The 18,675-nt window shown below is 58.0% G+C and overlaps 1 protein-coding gene across 1 annotated transcript; it reads left to right on the forward strand.

Moving 5' to 3' along the window:
• The first annotated feature begins 15,235 nt into the window (after positions 1–15,235).
• LOC101647713 (inositol 1,4,5-trisphosphate receptor interacting protein) lies at positions 15,236–18,407 on the forward strand. Its single transcript, XM_004700939.2, has one exon. The coding sequence runs from the start codon at positions 15,303–15,305 to the stop codon at positions 16,962–16,964; it is 1,662 nt and encodes a 553-aa protein (XP_004700996.1). The 5' UTR covers positions 15,236–15,302; the 3' UTR covers positions 16,965–18,407.
• Positions 18,408–18,675: the final 268 nt, after the last annotated feature.

The raw sequence follows: 18,675 nt of genomic DNA on the forward strand, positions 1-18,675 counted from the left end.
TAGAGACCCGTGGCAGTGGAAGCATGTCAGCACTGGCATGGGTCTCCACACCAGCTCCAGGGCTCTGGCTCTGCCTCCATCAATGTGTGTCCGTGTGACTTGTCAACAGAAATGTCAAGCAGAGAGAGCGTGTGCCCGGCCTCCAGCGAGCTGTTTATCTCCGTCGCACCTCCAAATGATGTCATCAAGCTGCAACCTGATTGACAGCCTACACTCCACCCCTTCACTCAAGTTGACAGGAGATTATGTAACTGCCACATGGGGCTAGAGCCCTGCCTGCCTTGGATTTTTATAGTTATGACAGACAGGCGGACAATACAGCCAAAGCATTTTGCAGAAGGCCTGAACCTCACCAAGTGCGGTTGTTGGCTTTTACTTGTACTAAGCTCTCCCGCAGCACATTGATGGGTCTCCAGGGAGCACAGTTCACACTCAGCTGCTCGCCTGATGACCTAATCATGGCAGTTCGAACCCACCCAACAGTGCCGCCGAAGAAAGGGCCGGAAATCTACCTGTGTGAAGATTCCAGCCACATCAGCAAGGGGAAGGGAAAAGGGACCCCACAGTTGGGAGATTTTCGCCTGCCAGGAAGAAGTGGACAGAGTGTTGCTAAGATTGAGGGAACTGCAGGCAACATTCTGAAACAAAACTTATGTGGTTTATTGAGGGGCAAATGTTACGAAACAAAATGTGTATACGTTACTGACTAGCAACCAAGTTGTTCCGTAAACTTTCACTCTAATCACAAAGAAAAAAATCAGTAAAAGATCCCAGCCATATGGAGCAGTTCTCCTCCGTAACACCAGGGGTCGCCATGAGTTGGACTTAACTTGATAGCGACTAACCACTGAAACGGGAGAAAGAGGGGGCTTTCTTCTCCCATAAAGAATTCCAGTGTCGGAAACCCACAAGGGCAGTTCTGCCCTTCCCTGTGGGGTCACTATCAGTCAGAATCAGCCCGGTGGCAGCGTTTGGTTTGGGTTTTGGAAATACTACCACCACCACCCATGGTGTGCCAGTGCAGGGCATCCCCCCTCTGCACTTACTCTTACGCCATTTCTTTGTGACCCCCACTTTGTCTTCCATTTCTCCAAAGCTCTGGGGCAGCAACACATTGGGGTGTCAAGAGGAGAGGCAGCTGGGTAGCTGTGGGTCAGATACACTGGTGTGAGGCTCCGCCCAGAGCTGACTTCTGATAAGTGTTGACATGAGTGTGATCAAGACTGGGCTGGACAAGAGTGGTTGTCTCCAGGCCTGGGGTGGGAAGGGTTTTATCTCAGATTTCTCACACACCTACTCCAGTTAGCACTTTGGCTGACTGCGAGGTGCCTCCCAGGAAGAAAAGACCTAGAAGGGGCCTGGTCCAGGAGCTCCCACTCCACCCCCCGTTGCAAGCTCCTGCTCCTGGGAGTCAAAGCTGGCCAACCCAAAGCAAAAGACTAAAACCCACAACGGCCGCTGAGCTGCTTCCCATGCAGGCCGGTGCCAGGTGTTGCAGGGTCGAATCAAACTGTGCTTTTCGATGGCTGTGAACTTTCAGAAGCAGGTGCCAGGTGGTTTCTTCCAGGTGTACCTGGGTGGGTTCGAAGCACCACCTTTTCAGGTCGTAGTTGAGCACTTAACCATTAACCATTGACATAGTGGTTACATGTGGGTTACCACAAGGTCAGAAGTTCGAAATCACCAGCCGCTCCTTGGGAGAACGATGGGGCTTTCTACTGCCGTGGACAGTGACAATCTCAGACACCCACCAGGGCAGCTCTACTCTGACCTGTAGCATCGCTAGGAGTCAGAATTGACTCGATGGCAGTGAGCTCGGTTGTTTGGTTGGTTTTTAGGGGAAACTGGGAAGTAAAGGTTTCAAGGTTCACTTCTGGCACTGGCTCTCTTTGTTTGTTTGTTCATTCGTTCATTCATTCGTTCATTCATGCACTCAGCAAGCAACCTCAGGCTGGGCATCGGAGAGGAACCTTTGAGGCGCTCAGAGCCTCCTGTGGGCAGGGTCATTGCTGCCAGGCTGAGGGGCTCTGAGCTTCCCAGGGCCCCACACTACTTCCCTGTGTCCGAAGAACCTCTAAGGCTCCTGGCTAGCCCAGTGGGGTTGGAGGGTTCTGCTTGGGGAAGAAAACAGTAAGTCAGGAACGATGTTCATATCCTTGCCCTAGAGACTTCCTGGGGAGCTTCGGGGACACTGGTCACACCTGTCTAACCAAGGGCTCCTAGGATACAACCTGCAGGACTCAGTAACCCCAAAGGAAGACGTGGCTTTATCACCCATACCAGTGACAAGTGGTAGTCTTCACGAAAGCCTTCCGAGTTTCTGAGGCTAACCAGGATTGGGGAGCTTTCAGCCTGAAACAGATTAGGAAGAGAGGCTGGGAATCTGTTTCCAGAGCGCAGCCAGTGAGAACCCGTGGCTCACATTGGATCCACAACCTATCATGATGTGCGGCAGCCTTTCATGGGTGTGGGGTCACCAGGCGTCTGGGGCCGACTGGATGCCAGCTATGATCAGGCCCGAGTCACCTCACCGAATGCACACAACACAATGGAGGGGCACTCTGGTCCCTTCAGGCGGTGGGCCCAGAACTCCAGTGCAAGCAGTCTGTCACCTGTGCGTGCATGCGTGCCTAGCCCTCAGTTCTCTCTGCTCACCCTCCTCTGTGCCTCCAGCAGCCTGTGCTTCCTGGGTGGCCTGGAGGCGGGGCGTATCCTCATGACACTATCCCAGAGCTATGTGCTGCTGCCCCTGTCTGACACCTCACCTGGCTTATGCGATCCTAGGGGTTGTGATGTGGGCGCCTACCAGGTGCCTGGTTCACATGGAGCTCTCTGTGCCTGGTGTCACTGCCCTATTGGCAGAGGCAGGTGGTGGTGGAGAGTGTTTCGTGCCATTGACAGGGAGCCATCACTGGGTGTACTCACAGGGTCACGCAGGGTGACGTGTCTAACTGTCCCTAGCCTGACAGTCTGCAGCCCAGCGTGGGAAGGCAGGCCGACCCCCCACGCCGGCGCTGTTGTTCAGCCCGGAGCACAAGCAAAGAGGCGACCGCAAGTTCTTCATGTTGTTTTACAACTGAGCCGGCCTCCCTTGGACGGTCGCCTTTGCGTTGTTGGCAGTTCCTTTTCATGAAGATGAAAGGGGTTTTTAGATCTTTGCAGGCTCAGAGCTGGCGTGTGTGTGTGTGTGTCCCCTCTCCCCCAGTGCCTCCCTTCCTTCCTGCCTCTCACTAGCAGCATAGCTGGGGCCCAGGCATTGTGTCAGGTGCCACCCAAGCCTCAGGGACCAGGGTGGAAGAACAGCCTGGGATTTCCCTCCAACACAGTGCCAAGAATCCCTCCCAGCCGGGAGGTGGGTAAGGGAGGGAGGTGGGTGTGGGGAAGACTGCCTTCCGAGAAGGCCTGGTCACCAACTCTGCACCCATCCCCACTCCCTACCCCCACCTCTGCCCCTCCCATGAGAGGCAGGTGGAGGATGGAGACCAGGCTGTCTTTCCAAGCTGGTCTCTCTTTGTTCCCTTCCAGGGATCAATAGACCCCCCAGTTCCTCTCTGCAAGATGGGCCGTGGGCTCTTTGTTTTCCTTTGTGTTTACTGTCTGCCCTGCTCAAGCCCCACGCACATGCTCCCCATCCCCCACAACCTGGCCGGTGTGTGTGCTGGTGTGTGGCACTGCTGGTCTTGCTGTGGCCTCCTGTTTTCAGACCTGCTTTCTCTGAGTACCCGGGGGCGGCGGTGAGGGGTGCAGAACACAGCGGGGAGAAGGGGAAGTGGGGGAGGTCAGGGAGCCCTGGCATGCCCTGCCCTGAGGTGGGTGTTAATATTACACCTTGGTGCCAGGCACTCTTGTGTTTGCATGGGAGCCACAGGGCCAGAGGGAACCCTGAGAAGTAAGCCATGGCTCTGTGTGGCCTCAGTGGGATCGCCTCACTGCTGAGCAGCCTTTCTGGCCCGCTGGTAGCACCCTATGATTTCAAGTCTGTCTGGCAATCTGAGGAGGGAATCCCAGGAATCAAGCGAGGTGGCTCCCTGCACACGTGCCGTGAGAAGTGTGCCCTTCCCAGGAATGAACGTGGCCGTGGTGTTAGCACAGCCAGTGGGCAGCCCCACATCTGGTCTGTGCCAAGCCCTGTGGTGGATGCAAAGAGAAACCAGGCCCGGCCCTTTCCCTGGAGGCTCAGGGAGGTGGTGGGTCAAGACCAGGCCACGGCTACCTTTGCTGAGTAAGCAGCTGGGGTGCAGACACGACTCCCAGGCTCCCTAGCTTCCCACCTTGAGGGGCTCTCAAGCCTCTTCAAGCCCCCACCCGCCCTCCCCAGGATGCAGCACCCATCAAGCTAAGGAAGGGAGAGGGGACCTCCAGCCTTTGAGAGGGCCCCTGCTGTGATATGGGCCCAGCTCTAGAGACACCTGTAGCCGTACAAACACCCGTTGCTCGCCCGCCCGCCCACACACACACTCAGAGAGGCTTAATAAATATGTCCGTCTGCCTCCCTCCCAACCCACCAACCCCCACCTTGTCCATCTGTTCACAGAGGGGAAGTGCAGGTGTCCGGGGGGACAGTAAGCGGTCTGTAAACGGAGACAGGAAGAGAGTCCCCTGAGGCTGGTTGTGGCTGGGCAGACCTCAGACTTCGAGCATGTGAACTGCATGCCCTGGAAACCGGAAACCACTGGCTTGGGCAAGGGGGACCTCCTGCTTTGGGGTGGCCACATAGCTGGGTGTCAGGGAGCGCCCAGAGGTGCTGGTGAGGATGGCGCACACTGGCCTGAGCAGGGGTGGGAGAGCCCATCAGGTGTGGAGGCCAAGGCGGGGTCAGAGACGATGGGGAAATGAGGCACCCAGAGAGGAGAGGGAGAGCCCGGTGGGGCAGAGGCTGGTGCGTCCTCTCGGAGCTTATACTCACTTCCTAAGTCACACACACTTCCACGTGTCACACACTTCCACGTGTCACACACGGGGTCGTGAGAGCAGGGCGTTGAGTCTCCCTGGTTCTGGGGGCCAGAGCCCACTCTCACCAAAGGCTCTAGGGGAGGAAGGACACTTCCGTGCCCCGTCCAGCTCCTGGTGGCTCCAGGCGTTCCTTGGCTTGTGCTTACAAGGCTCCAATGAGTGTCTGCCTCTTCAAGTGGGCCCTCTCGCGTCTTCTCTTCTGGTTCTTGGAGGACGTGAGTCATGGGATCATGCCCCTCCCAGGTGAGCCAAGATGATCTCGTCTAGAGATCGTTAAATGCATCTGCAGAGATGGGAGACAGAAGGCTTTCTACTCTCTCCAGTAAAGAGTTACTGTCTCGGAAGCCCCCTGGGGCAGCTCTGCCCTGTTCCCTAGGGTCGCTGTGTGTTGGCACTGACAGATGGCAATGAGTTTGGGTTCAACCCTTATTTGAAAGGGCCTGGCGGCGATGGAAAAGATAGCTCTGTGGCACCGCGGTGAAAGCGCTGCCCCCACCCGTCGCTCCGAGGGAGAGAGATGCCACAGTCTGCTCGTGCAGAGACGTGCAGCCTCACAGCCCCCAGGCCGGTCTGCTCTGTGCTGCGGGGTGGCTGTGAGCGGGAATTGTGGGTTTGGTTCAATTTTATGACAGTGAATGCAGGTGAACAGGGTGCCGACTCGGCTCTGGGGAGCCCATTTCTTGTCATTGTGACATTGCTACGTAGCAGCCGGACTCACAGGTCTCCTCCCCCCCCCCCCACTCCTTTCCCCACACCCCAGCTGTAGGCCCTGCGCCTCTGTCTGTCTGTGTGTCCCAGGCCGCTGTGATTTTCCGTGACACCCCATGGGTCAGGGGTGGAAGGCAGGCTCTGAGGCTGGCCGGAAGGACGCTGTGTGCCCAGGAGATGGACGACTTCCCCGCCTGGCCACCTCACTCCCCCCAGGACATGCACTCGCTGCTGATAGAGGAGCGGGAACAGGAAGGACATGGGCTTCTCCCACGGGATGTAGCGGGGCCAGGCTGCCGTCCTTCCGGCTGGCCGAGGGACCCCAGGCTGGAGAACAGGCTTGGGGTCCTGATGACCTTTGGAGCCACCTCTCCCTCTCCCATGTGTGGCCTTCAAGGAACTTAGTGCTTTTAGCAGGTGTTACTGCGCTCCTTCTGTGAGCCTGGGTCGGGGTGTCCACCATGGGGTGGCCACCGTGGTCCGTGTTGTAAAAACACAGATGGTGGAGCATCCCCTACCCCCACAGCTTCCTCTCTTGTCTATTGGCTCACTGAGGGGGCCCCTTGGACTGGGCATCTGGGGGGCACTCTCATCCAGTCCTGCTTCCCCACGTTGGGTCACCCCAGGCTCCAAGCTTGACCCCAGGGCCCTCCCAGTCAGCCTAGGGTCTCCTCCAACAGTGAGGGGAGGGAGACTCCCACTTCTGGGGTCTTCAGAGCAGGGACCCTGGACTTGCCTCTAAGACTGATGGTTCCTGCGCACAATCGCAGGAGGCTGCCGTGGTCTGGGCCGTGGGGAAAGGAGAGAACAGGTTCTGGCGTTTATGTAACGATGCCGGCAGCGCAGGCCTGGCATGCAGTAAGCCCACGGTGAGTCTGGTCATGATGGTTCTTCTGCCTGTGGCTGCAGTGGCTGATGGGAGTCACTGACATCGAATTCCAACTGAGTTTGGGGAGCGAGGCCCAGCTGGGGGTAGGGCCTCTGGGGGAGTCCTACGTGCAGAGCACATGGGAGGCGATGGCATCGCTGCAGCGGGGGTGGGGTGGGGGGTGAAGAGAGGCTAGGGGTGGCCTTGAAGTATGCTTCATGGACTAGAGAAGGCTGCAGACCAGCTGCTTCCCTCCCCCAGGCTCTGAGTGGCCCCCAGGTATGGTTTGTGGGCCTCACGTGAGTTTTTAAAAACTTTTGAATTAGCACTGAGTATTTTAAAGATGAGGGGATTTCTGGTCTCTTGAAAACCCCGAAAGGGCTCTGGGAACCCCAGGCAGTGCAGCCTGGGGCTGTGTCTGGGGCTGTGTGCAGGTGGGTCTGCACGTAGACCAGGTCTTTGCTGTCCAGTGAGTCCCCCCCACACACACACTCCACCCAGCTGTCCAGCCCCTGCAGCCATGCTCTTTTACCACAGGGATGGGCCCTAGAGGAAGGGGTGGAGGGAAGGAGCCCCGTGGCCGGGCAGAGGGTGGGTGCAATGGAGGCGGGGGGATAGGGAGCCTGGCTGGAGGCCGGGAGGAAGACCCTGTCCAGGAGAAGGAAATGGAGGTGGATTGCGTGCGGTGGGAGAAGAGGCTGAGACGAGAAGGTGCCAGACCCCAGAGCCACACCCTCTCTGCCCACTTTCTCAACTGTGTTCTGCCTTCCTCTTCCTTCCTCTTCCTCAGTTCCCTTTCTCTGCCTGCCCTGCTCAGGGCCCAGCCCCAGCCCTCGGCCTCCAGGGCTGCACCTTCCAGGCAGCCGATAGGTGGCCTGGCCCTTGCTGGGATATAAGTCAGCTCTGCTGGACCATTCTCCCCTCTCACAGACCAGCACGGCCAGGGAAGGTGGGCACCAACTGTGGTGAGCAGCCAGGGGAGGAGAGCAGCTCTTGTCTAGCCACCTTAAAGCATCCGCGCGTGCCCTGCCCGAGTGAGGTGAGGAGCAAGCGTACCTTGCTCAGCCCCCAGACCCGCCCTGGCCTTCCCTTCCCGAGCTGTGCAAAGATTGCTCCTGCAGCTTCCTGGAGCCTGCCGAGTGTCCGGGCTGGTGCCTGGGACAGGGAGGTGGAAACATAACCCTGGACTTTGCCAGAACTAGGGAGCAGGGGGCAAGAAGAACAGTGAGCACCCCCGGCCTGGAGGCTCCCTGGAGCAGAGGCCCAATGGCCCTGGAGGAGGGGAGCACCGGGTGTGACCGGGAAGCTGGTCTGGCTCCACTGTGGGGCCTGGGCTCTGCTGGAGGAACGTGGCATCGGGGCTGGGACCGATGTGCTGAGCAGAAAAGGGAGCCCCCTGGGCTTCACAGACTCTCCGTGGGGTCGAGGATCAGGCCAAGCCTGTGTTCTTTATTAAGCCCCTCCCTCCTTCCTATGGTCCTATTGGCCAAGGCCTGGGAAACTTGGGGGACAGACAGTCCAGCTGGTGGAGTTTGGTGGTCTCCATTGGCAGTGTTCCCAGGAGGCAGGCCTCACTCTGTCTCCAGCCTCCTGGAGGTCTGGAGAGAGGGGGCAGGCACAGCTGAGGTGCCGCTCATGCACACACAGTCAGGCTCCGCAGCCCAGGGAACCTTAGACTCAGCACGGACCTTAGGGCCCACCCCGAGGACCTCAGTGGCCTGCAGGCTCGTCATGTGTGACATGGAGGCAGTGGGACTGCAACAACACCCGTCTCCGCCGACGGACTCCAGCCCACCTGCCCGGTCAAGCGTGCCCCTTGCTACGTCTCATTCTTCTCATCCGTAGCGGCTCTGGTGGTGTTGTGGTTACATGTTGGGCTTCTACCTTCAATCTCAGCCGTTCGAAACCACCTACCGCTCCACTGGAGAAAGCTGAGGCTGTCTACTCCCCTAAAGAGTTACGTCTCAGAAGCCCACAGGGGCAGGTCTACCTTACCCAGGAGTCAGCATCGGCTGCATGGCAATGAGCTTTAAAATGTCAAGTGAGACTAAGACAGACGGATATGACTCGCCTCTGCCTTTCTCGAATCATTGACTTTGTTTCCAACCCCTCCCCCCAAGTGGCTCCCCAGCTGTCTCTCGTTAGTGGGGCCATGCCTCTCCAGGCACAAATAGCAGGGACTTAGCCCAAACTTTGGGGCCATGCAGGCCTCCTAAGGTCCCTTCTGTCACAGAGACCCCAGAGGCTGGACAGTGAGAAGGGGGCCCAGAGAACCACAAGCACCTGGACCCACAGGGCACCCTTCTCTTCTACTCTTCCTTGTAAAGGAAACATGTCCACTGCTCCTTAGGGCTCTGAGGATGACGCCAAGCCTAGGCCACGGGTGCCGTCGTAATGAACAGGAGGAGTCAGCGGGTGGCAACCGGTGTTTGGCTTTAGGGCCAACATGACATCTGGCCAGCTAGCTGAGTGTGGGGCAAACCTTGGAGCCCTGCTCTCTGCTACCACCCTTCTCTGACCCATCTGAGCACCTTGGCTTGGGGGAAGGGGTGGTTCTCAAACTTGAGCAGGCGTTAGAACCCACCCGGAGGACTTGTTCAAGCACTCAGGCTGGACCTCACTGGTGGGATTTGTTACTTTTAGGATTTGTTATTATTTGTTCTTTTTAGCACCCAAGCCTTTGCTTCTCAAACACCTTGCTAGGTGCTGCTGCTGCTGCTGCTGATCTGGGGACTGTCCCAGGGGAGGACTTGGCTGCTGAGCACGGACTTCCGAGTCCTGTCACCCTGAGTGAGGCGGAGGAGAGAGAGGGAGCCAAAGGAGTATTGGGGGTGCAGGTGAGGGGCTGCACACTGTCCTGGTCTACTGTGGGACTCCTGCCCGGAAAGAGAGGAGGAGGTGGATGTGGCAAAGAATTTGCACACTGATATGGACTCAACAGGTAGGACCAGAGGGAACGTATAGAGACCGGGAGAGGCCTCCCAAAGGACATGAATAAAGTGATCTCCCTCCTCCTCCCTTTTGTAGCCAATTGTCTAGGAGCGCCTCATGCCCCACAGCTTGCTTTGCCTGTAAGGACACTTCGTGGCTGGCTGCCTCTCTGTGGATCTTACTGTTTCCGCTGCCGGAGGGTCCTGTTGTTCTCATGGTTGTGGGCCTGTACCACCCAGCATCGGGGACAGAGTCGGTGCCGTGCAAACACAGCTCAGGGGCTTTACAGGAGGCAACCTGCTGAACAGGCTTGAATCCCGGCCTGGCCACTCTCTTCCAATTGCATGGCTAGGAGATGATTTTGTCTCTTTGGGCCCTGGTGAATGTGTCTGTGAGACAGGGCTAACACCCACTGAGGAGCACACAGGGAGCTCCTGTGACCACCACATCCGGGTGAGAGCTTGAAGAATGGAAGCTTGTGGGCATGTGATATCTCCTAGCGCTGTGCCCCGGGGGAACCTGCACTGGGGTGCTGTCGGGAACTCCGGGGAGGCAGGAGGCTCCCTGACAGAGCCATCTGGCATGAGCCCCAGGGTCCTGGGCTCCTGGCCAGTCTCGGAGGAAGGGTCTGAGGTAGCTGCTGGCCCTGGCCCAGGCACACAGAGGGCTCTGACCCCCTCCTCCGCCCCTGCCACCCGGTGACCCTGGTCCTGGGCCAAGCTAAGTTTAGCCATGAACTGCGTAGGCCACCCCATCTCTGTGGGCAAGGCGGGGGTGGAGAGGAACGCAGCAGGTTTCCTGTCGGCTTCCTGGCCAGCAGACAGACAAGCTGGTCACCACGAGGTGAGCCAGGGTTATTTTCAAACCGAGCCCGAGTTGTAAAGATAAAAGCTGCTAGCCACGGCCTTGGGAGAAGGGGGTCCTTTGGGGGTGGAGACTCCACGTGTGTGTTCATGCACGTAGCTAGCTCGTGGTTTGGAAACGTCCCTAGCCACCCACGGCTCTGAAGGTCCACACTCCGTGCCTGCCCCCTTCATGTTTCTGGCCTGAGTCACCCCAGCTTGTGCCTTCTGTGCCTTCCCTGCCATCTGGGAAGGAAAAGGAGTTTTGAACTTGATCCTGACTAGTGGGCACAGAAGGTCGTTGCCCCATCCCCATCCCAGCCTGGCCCTCCCTGCCCATGCCTTCAGGTGCTGCACACAAGCCACGCACTGGGAGCTTCAACAAGGAGTGAAGTGGCGGTGGGCCCTGGGCCCTGGGAGGGAGGCAGTGGTTCAGGCCAGGAGGTGAGTCGGGAGGAGCCTGGCGCACTGCCTGCTGGGAACTCCTGGCCCTAGGAGGAGCTGAGCTCTGGGGGGTGCCCCTGCCCTTGCTGGGGGGCAGGGTGGACACACAGGATGACATGCCAAGGAGCAGCCGTCATCTCAGCTCACAGGAGCGATTTGTGCTTCCCGAGCACTTTTGAGCGTGTGTACCTCCACACCCCTGCGAGTCAGGTGGGGCTGGTGCATTTGGCAGGTGAGGAGACAGAGGGTGTGGTCAACCGAGGGACTGGATGAGAATGTCATGCAGCTAAATCCTCTATGCTCCTAAGTGTACTGGTCTGAAAAGCTGACTCCGGTGGGGGAAGACCCTCACAGTTATGAGATATAGTAAGTAAATCTTAATACATATTCTCATGACTGGACACAATCCCTCCAATAACCCTCCCCCCACCCCCATTAAGGAGCAGTCTTAAAGGAGCTACCCTGATTGATGAATCGTTTCTGTGTCTTGACTACTTCACTGGGCTTGGGGGTTACCTGTAGATAAGAGCAATCAGGTTCTATAGCCAACCCAACGTAAAATGTAGCAAACTCTGTTTTGACATCTCTAACAGATACTGAGATTAAAACCCGTGGGGAGGGCTCAGAGGGCTTTGAAATCAACTAGCACAAAGTCAAGACAATGACTCACATCATTGCCAGTTCTATTATGCTACCCAGTTATGTTATTACCCATTGACCATGGACATGGTAGCTGTGTGACGGGCATGCCTTATGAAAGATCTGTGAGCCCCATTGTATCTACCCATGGAAAATATAGTCACTCTGTCAGTCCTGTGCCCTGCTGTCCACCTTTAATATTTTCCATATTCACAAAGTCGCTCCCAAGGACCCGTTCGAGTGTTGGGGAGCCCCCTTCACCCCAATAGGAGTGGAAAGGAGTGGATGATATGTGTGGAGTAGTGACTTTGTGCTAAGCACCCAAGATGCATTATCTTGATTAACTCTCACACTCCCCATGGATGCTAGGCGGCTATTAGCCCGTCTCACAGGGAAAGCAGTGGCGTCCAAGAGACGCCGACTCACCGGCGTTCACTCAGCAAAGGGCAGCAGAGTCAAGATTCACACCCAGGTCAGGCTGGTTCTACAGCCCAGGCTCTGGTAACCCTGTGTCCGTGTGCCTCCCTCCAGTCTTGTTAGTAGCCCTGCTGTTGCCGTCACTGCCACTGAGGGCTGACTGCTCCTGCCAGAGTCCCTTGTAAGTGTGTCTGTGTGGCCCGCTGTCATGAACCCCTGTAAGTAGGCACATCAGGTGGGGCCTCTTCGCTGCAGCTTCCCCTGTGTAAGGAAACGTGCCCAGGCAGAAGCACTTTGCTACATTGATGCATCATCTCGTCACAGCAGGTACATCTGCTAGGCATGTGTTGTCTGAGTATGACCTTAGTAAAGGATCTGTCCCCCCGTATTGCACATCAGTGGTGTGCATCTTTCGTCAGTCATGTATGCCATGGTGCGAAGACGAGAGTAGCACCAACTGTGGTGGTGGCTCGGCTGGCCCAGGATGCTCACAGGTTTGGCAGTTAGGCAACAATGTGGTCATCCTCCAGTTGGTGACCGGCTGTGGCCATCCTCCATCTTGGCATAACACCCATTTTCCCATAATGGCCTGGCCTTTGAAACCTAACCGAGTTGCCCATAAGTGAGGAGTGGGTAGATTAAATAAATATGATCTATAAATGAATCCACGTCTCTCCATTCCACAGGGAAAGAAACTAAAGTTCCTAGGCCTTGAGTGATTTGTCTGAGGACAGCTGTCTGACAGTCGCGGGGGCTGAGGGGGCTAACTCTGTCTCCTCCAATGTCCGCCCTCTTAACCCCTGGCTCAAGGTCCAGCGTGAAGTCTGGCCTTAGGCTGCATTGGTCCTAGGGGATGTTACAGCCTGCCATTTCCCTGCACAAAGATAGACGGGGAGCATCAGAGACTTGGGGAGAGAGGAGGACTTCTCAGTGGCGGGACTGGGTGATGACGCCAAGCCTCAGTGGGTGGCATCTGTCCCTGAGTTGGCATGGAAACAGGGGCTTCTAGCAGTTGTTTGTTGCCAAGGACTATCCCAGTGACTGGTCAGGGCCTGCTGTGCTCACAGGTTGTACAGGGGCCCCAGAGGCACTCAGAACCCCAAACGATCTCGTCATTGGCCGTTCCCTGTTAGAACTCCATGCCTCTCTCTTGCAACTGAGCTCCACATGAAGCAGCCACCCTCCCAGTTTGGCCATGGACCACCCCGGCTCTTCTTTCTCTTCCCATTGATGTTTCTCTAATAGGAAAACCAGGGCCGGCCTGTTTCTGCAATTATCTAGCAAGTGGCTGCTGGGCGTGGAGAAGACCAGCTGGCAGGCTGCCCCTCTGCTTGTTTCTCACCCCACCCTCCTTCCAGTCTGCTTCCTCCACTTTCACTGGCCCCCATCGTTCCTTCTCAGGGGGAGCCACCCCTGAGAAATAAACTTGCCTGCAGACTGACTTCTGCAGAGGCCAGACCAACCTCCCTTCCCACCTCCCCATCCCAACCCCGCTCCTTTCTTGTCTTGCTGGTGCGTCCGGCTGCGAGCAGGGTGGAGCTGCCTGAATCATCGGAGCAGCTGGCTGTGCACAAGGTGGCTGGCAGCCAAAAGAAGCCACCTGTGTCTTGCCTCTTGCCAGGGACAAGCTGCAGAGGTGCCCTCACCTGGTGTCACATGCCCGCTCCTTTGTGCCCATTGGGTACAAAGGCTCTGGCACGTTCCTTGTCCTGGGGCAGGTGGGAGGCCAGGAGGTGTGTGTGTCTGAAGTTGGGAGTGCAGAGCCGTCTCCCCTGGGACAGAAAGGAGCTGCCTCCAACTCGGCAACTGTTGGGCGTGAGTGTGTGCTGCTCACGGTGCCGCACAACCACCAATGCAATGACACTAGCGAGCCTCCTGTTTAGGAAGGAAACTGGCACTCAGAGAGGTGAATCCACATGCCCAAGGTCACACAGTGAGACGGGCATGGCTTGGGAGCCCAGTCCCTATCTCTTAGCCACTCGGTTTTACTGCATCGAGAGAAGATGGCATTTGCCAGAGAGGATTCTGTAGAAGAAGAGAGAGCTGCTGTGGTCAAGACTGTTTCCATGTCAGGTGCCGGACACACAACTCAAACTGGCTTAAACACAAAAGTGCGACATGTTGGCTTCTAGGATGAACAGGTCCATCAGTCATGACTTCAAACACGCTCTAGCTGGATCTGGGGGCTCAGACTGTGTCCCCAGGACCGGGCCCAGAGTCCTGTGTCCTGTGTTGGCCTCTTTCTCAGGGAGGAGCTCCTTCATGGGAGTAGCCAGCTGTCAGCCCTAAAGGTGGAGTCCTGTTCTCATGGCAACCCTAGGCAACACGGCCAGTCCTTCTCTCCCTGGGTCCAGGATTTCCTAGGCATGTCTCCCATTGGTCTGAATTGAGTCTACAGCTCCATTCCTGAACCCATCACTGTGACCAAGGGAGTTGAATAGGCTGGGGAGTTGATGGTCTGGGGCCTGGGTTATCTACTCACCCTTGGTTCGTTCCCGCCCGGTCTCCCACAGCACTCTGCTTTTCAGCTGGGTTCAATACTTCATTGCTGGGGCCACAATGAACTCACAATGCTCATGATTACGGAGTGTATTAGAGGAGTTAACGGGGTGCATTGTAGTAAGAAATACTCAGGATACCGTTGTTCAGTCTGGCCAGTTTGTTCTCTGCCATGCCCACAGGTTCTGTCTGGCCTGGCAATGCTCCAAAGCTCTTTAACGACTGCCGATAAATACCAAAGGGCACGCTACTCCACTATAAGCTCCAACCTGAAAGTACCCAGCTCACCCACCCCTTACATGCTCAGAGGCATCCTGTTCCACTAGTCAGCCTCCTAACCCAAAGCAGGCAGCTTTACTTACTTGGCGGGCCAGGAAGTCCACTGCTCTGTCCCATTCTGCTGCTGCTGCTCTGCTGCTCCGCGGGCATCCAAGCTGTCCCCTGGGTCAAGGAGGCCCAGTGCCCAGGGATCTCAGGGTCCAGAGGACACGCTCCACTCCTGGCTCTTCTCTCTTGCTGGTAGTTAGATCCCCCTTGCCTGCTTCTGAGATGACGGATTTCACACCCACCAGGCTCATTCACAGCTAAATCATATCATCTGATCAGTATCTTCCTTCACCTTCTGACCCGGGCCCATTTGGAGTAACAAAGGCTTTGGCCAGAAGCAGCTTATTAAATAATTCACTGCGTTGCTAGTCCCCATCCAGACCATCTGGACTAAGAATGGAAAGGGCATTGTTCCCCAGGCAAAATAAGGAGCTGCTGCCAGAAAGGGGGTCGGCTAGGCTGCCAGAAACAGATGCCCATGGCGGTGGGTTACTGAGCCAAGGCTGACAGCAACGTATTGGGAGGGGGGTGGGTTCTTTTCCCAAGGCCAGAATGAGATCCCCAAGGAAGTTACAGGAGTTGGACGGGAGAGCTGTGGGTTGGGCGCGTTTCCCCAGTGCAGGGGACGCTCAGAGTGACTGTCCACCTGTCTCTGTTCCAGGTCAGCACAGGCCATGGCGCTGGGGCTCTTCCGGGTGTGCCTGGTGGTGGTGACGGCCATCATCAACCACCCGCTGCTCTTCCCTCGGGAGAACGCCACGGTCCCGGAGAACGAGGAGGAGATCCTGCGAAAGATGCAGGCGCACCAGGAGAGGCTGCAGCTGGAGCGGCTGCGCCTGGAGGAGGAGGTGGCACAGCTGGCGGCCGAGCAGGCGGCTGTGGAGCAGGCGGCCGCCGCGGGCCCGCCGCTGAGCGAGACCGGCACCGCCTGGGACCTCTGGAGCACGCTCTGCATGATCCTCTTCCTGATGATCGAGGTGTGGCGGCAGGACCACCAGGACGGGCTGCCCGCCGAGTGCCCAGCCGGGGACGAGGATGAACTGCCTGGCCTGGGGGCCACCCCGCTCCTCGGTCTCACCCTGCCCGACAAGGCCACGCTCGGCCACTTCTATGAGTGCTGCATCCGGGGGGCCACGGCCGATGCCGCCCGCACCCGGGAATTCGTGGAAGGCTTCGTGGATGACTTGCTGGAAGCCCTGAGGAGCCTCTGCAACCGGGACACGGACATGGAGGTGGAGGACTTCATCGGGGTGGGCAGCATGTACGAGAACTGGCAAGTCGACAGGCCCCTGGTCTGCAACCTCTTTGTGCCCTTCACACCCCCCGAGCCTTACCGCTTCCACCCCGAGCTCTGGTGCTCCGGCCGCTCGGTGCCCCTGGGCGGCCAGGGCTACGGGCAGATCAAGGTGGTGCGCGCGGACGACGACGCCACGCTGGGCTGTGTGTGCGACAAGACCAAGCTCGGGGAAGACATGCTGTGTCTCCTGCACAGTCAGAACGGCAGGGGCCTGCCTGGCGGGGAGACGGAGGAGCTGCTGTGTGCCTCGGGGTCCCCGTACCTGGACACCATGCAGGTCATGAAGTGGTTCCAGACGGCCCTCACCCGGGCCTGGCACCGCATCGCCCACAAGTACGAGTTCGACCTGGCCTTTGGCCAGCTGGACACCCCGGGCTCCCTGAAGATCAAGTTCCGCTCAGGGAAGTGTATGCCCTTCAACCTGATTCCCGTGATCCAGTGCGAGGATTCGGACCTGTACTTTGCCTCCCACCTGCCCAGGCGGCCCTCCCAGGGGAGCCCGGAGTCCAGCACCGACTGGCTCCTGTCCTTCGCGGTCTACGAGCGGCACTTCCTCCGGATGAAGTCCAAGGCGCTGCCCGAGGGCGCCTGCCACCTCAGCTGCTTGCAGATCGCCTCCTTCCTGCTCTCCAAGCAGAACCGCCTGACCGGGCCCAGCGGGCTCAGCACCTATCACCTGAAGACGGCCCTGCTGCACCTGCTGCTCGCTCGGCCGGGCCAGGACTGGAGGGCCGAGCAGCTGGACGCCCGGCTGCAAGAGCTGCTCCGATCGCTCGAGAAGAGTCTGCTGGAGAAACGGCTCTGCCACTTTTTCATCGGCAACCGCAAGGTGCCGGAGGCCACGGGACTCCCGCCGGCCATCCGCAGGGCCGAACCCCTCAACCTCTTCCAGCCCTTCGTCCTGCAGCGGAGCCTCTACCGCCAGACGGTGGACTCCTTCTATGAGATGCTCAAGAACGCCCCGGCCCTCGTGAGCGAGTATTCCCTGCATATCCCTTCGGATCATGCCAGCCAGCCCCCCAAAGCTGTCATCTTATAGGACATAGGACCCAGAGGCCAGGCCGGTGGGCACCCCAGCACGCCTGTACCCCGGGGACATCTACAAGCCTTCTATGGGATGATGGTGGCTCTGTTGGGACCCGTGGCTCTTTGTGCCTGGAATGCAGAGGTCCGTAGATAGGAAGCAGGATTCCATGGTGGCAGCAGGTGTGCCTGAATGGCCGTGGGGCCTTTAAATAGACGTTGTTGTGGGGCTGGGGGGCTGCTCCTGTGCTACGCCACTCTTTCATCTTCGTGGATGGCCAGGATGGGGTCAGAGCCCTCTGTGGACACCAACGTAGAGACACTTCCAACATGGGCATTGCACCGCATGTCCAGTGTTTGCTTGAAGGTTCACAGAGGAACTGCCAGCATGCTGACTGACCAGGAACGGCGAGAGGACTGCGGCCAGGGCACTGACAGCGACGAGCTGGGGAGTCTGAGCCCTTTGCTCATGGGCTGCATGGCACCGGGCATCCCATGGGCTGCCACCTGCCTACTCTGTGTGGAGGGAAGACCTGGTAGAGCCCCAAGCTCTTTGGCGGCCACATTCTCAGCCACATGTCTCCCCCTCCCCGTAGCATGGTGGGTCTCAGCATCTGGGGAGCAGGAGTGGATGCTGTTGGCATGGGAGCAGGAGGCTGATCAGAAGAAGAGGCCCAGCTCCCTGGAACGAGCCTTACTAGCCCCGCCAAGGGCCAAGAAGGGAGTCAGCACCTGGCTCTCCCTTCAGTGTAGACTGGCCACACCCCCACACAACACCCAGTTTAACAGGAGTGCCCAGGGCACCTCAAGAAGGGCAGGAAGGAAGGAGTTTTCCCCCTGCCCCTCACCCCCCCGAGTACACTCACACCGGGACTCAAGAAAGCTCAAGGAGATGGACAGTGTGCATGGCTAAGGGCCCAGGGCCCCTTAGCTGCGAGCAGGCCCCTGACACTTCTAGGGGACCTTCCTGAGTGGTCTGGAGTTTCACAGGGTGGCAGGCTTGGGTCTGTCCTCCCTGGCTTGCCCTCCCCTATCCCACAGCAACTGGGCCCATGCCCTGGAATCGGCCTGCACAGAGTGTCTTGTCAGGAGCCAGATCGGAATCCATTTCCCTGGGGATTCATCTCCAGAATCGGGGGTGGACTTCCTTATTTATTATCACCTGTGCCTTTCTTGCCCCTCTGACTTTCCCCCACACCCTGCTTGCGGGGGGACCCCAGCTACCAGAAACCAGCCTCCGAAAGCCACGACCAAACCTGAGTCACCTCCTCGGCTGGACAAAGCCCACTGAGAAAACCACCCTCCGATGTCCTGTTGGGACTCAGACAGTAGATTCCCCGACGGGGCCCTGGGGTCTTTTCCGTACCAAAGATACCTCTGCACTCGGGCGGGGCTCTCGAGGGCACCTGGTGTTTCATGCGGCCTTATTTATAATAAAAGGAGAATGATGCTCTTGCGAGGAGTGGAAGCGGTCTCTGGGTTTGTTATTCACCTCAGGAAACTCGGGAGGCTCCCACGCCGAGCTGGGAGTGGGGTGGGGTAGGGGGTGCATTTCCTGTTGAGAACAGAAGCTCACCTTCCCTTTCCACGCGGACGGGAAGCAAACCGCCCAAAAGACCCTTTCCAGGCCTCCCGTGAGGGAGCACCGCCTGCAGAGTTGCAGAAAGAGCCCTGGGAAGGTGGCTGGAGAGCGGGTTCCTTCCTGCCGTGCGACCTGTCACAGAGTG

The sequence above is a fragment of the Echinops telfairi genome, unplaced genomic scaffold, assembly GCF_000313985.2.
Source record: "Echinops telfairi isolate 266 unplaced genomic scaffold, ASM31398v2 ScPeMD7_70;HRSCAF=299, whole genome shotgun sequence".
In the NCBI taxonomy this organism is placed as follows: Eukaryota; Metazoa; Chordata; class Mammalia; order Afrosoricida; family Tenrecidae; genus Echinops; species Echinops telfairi.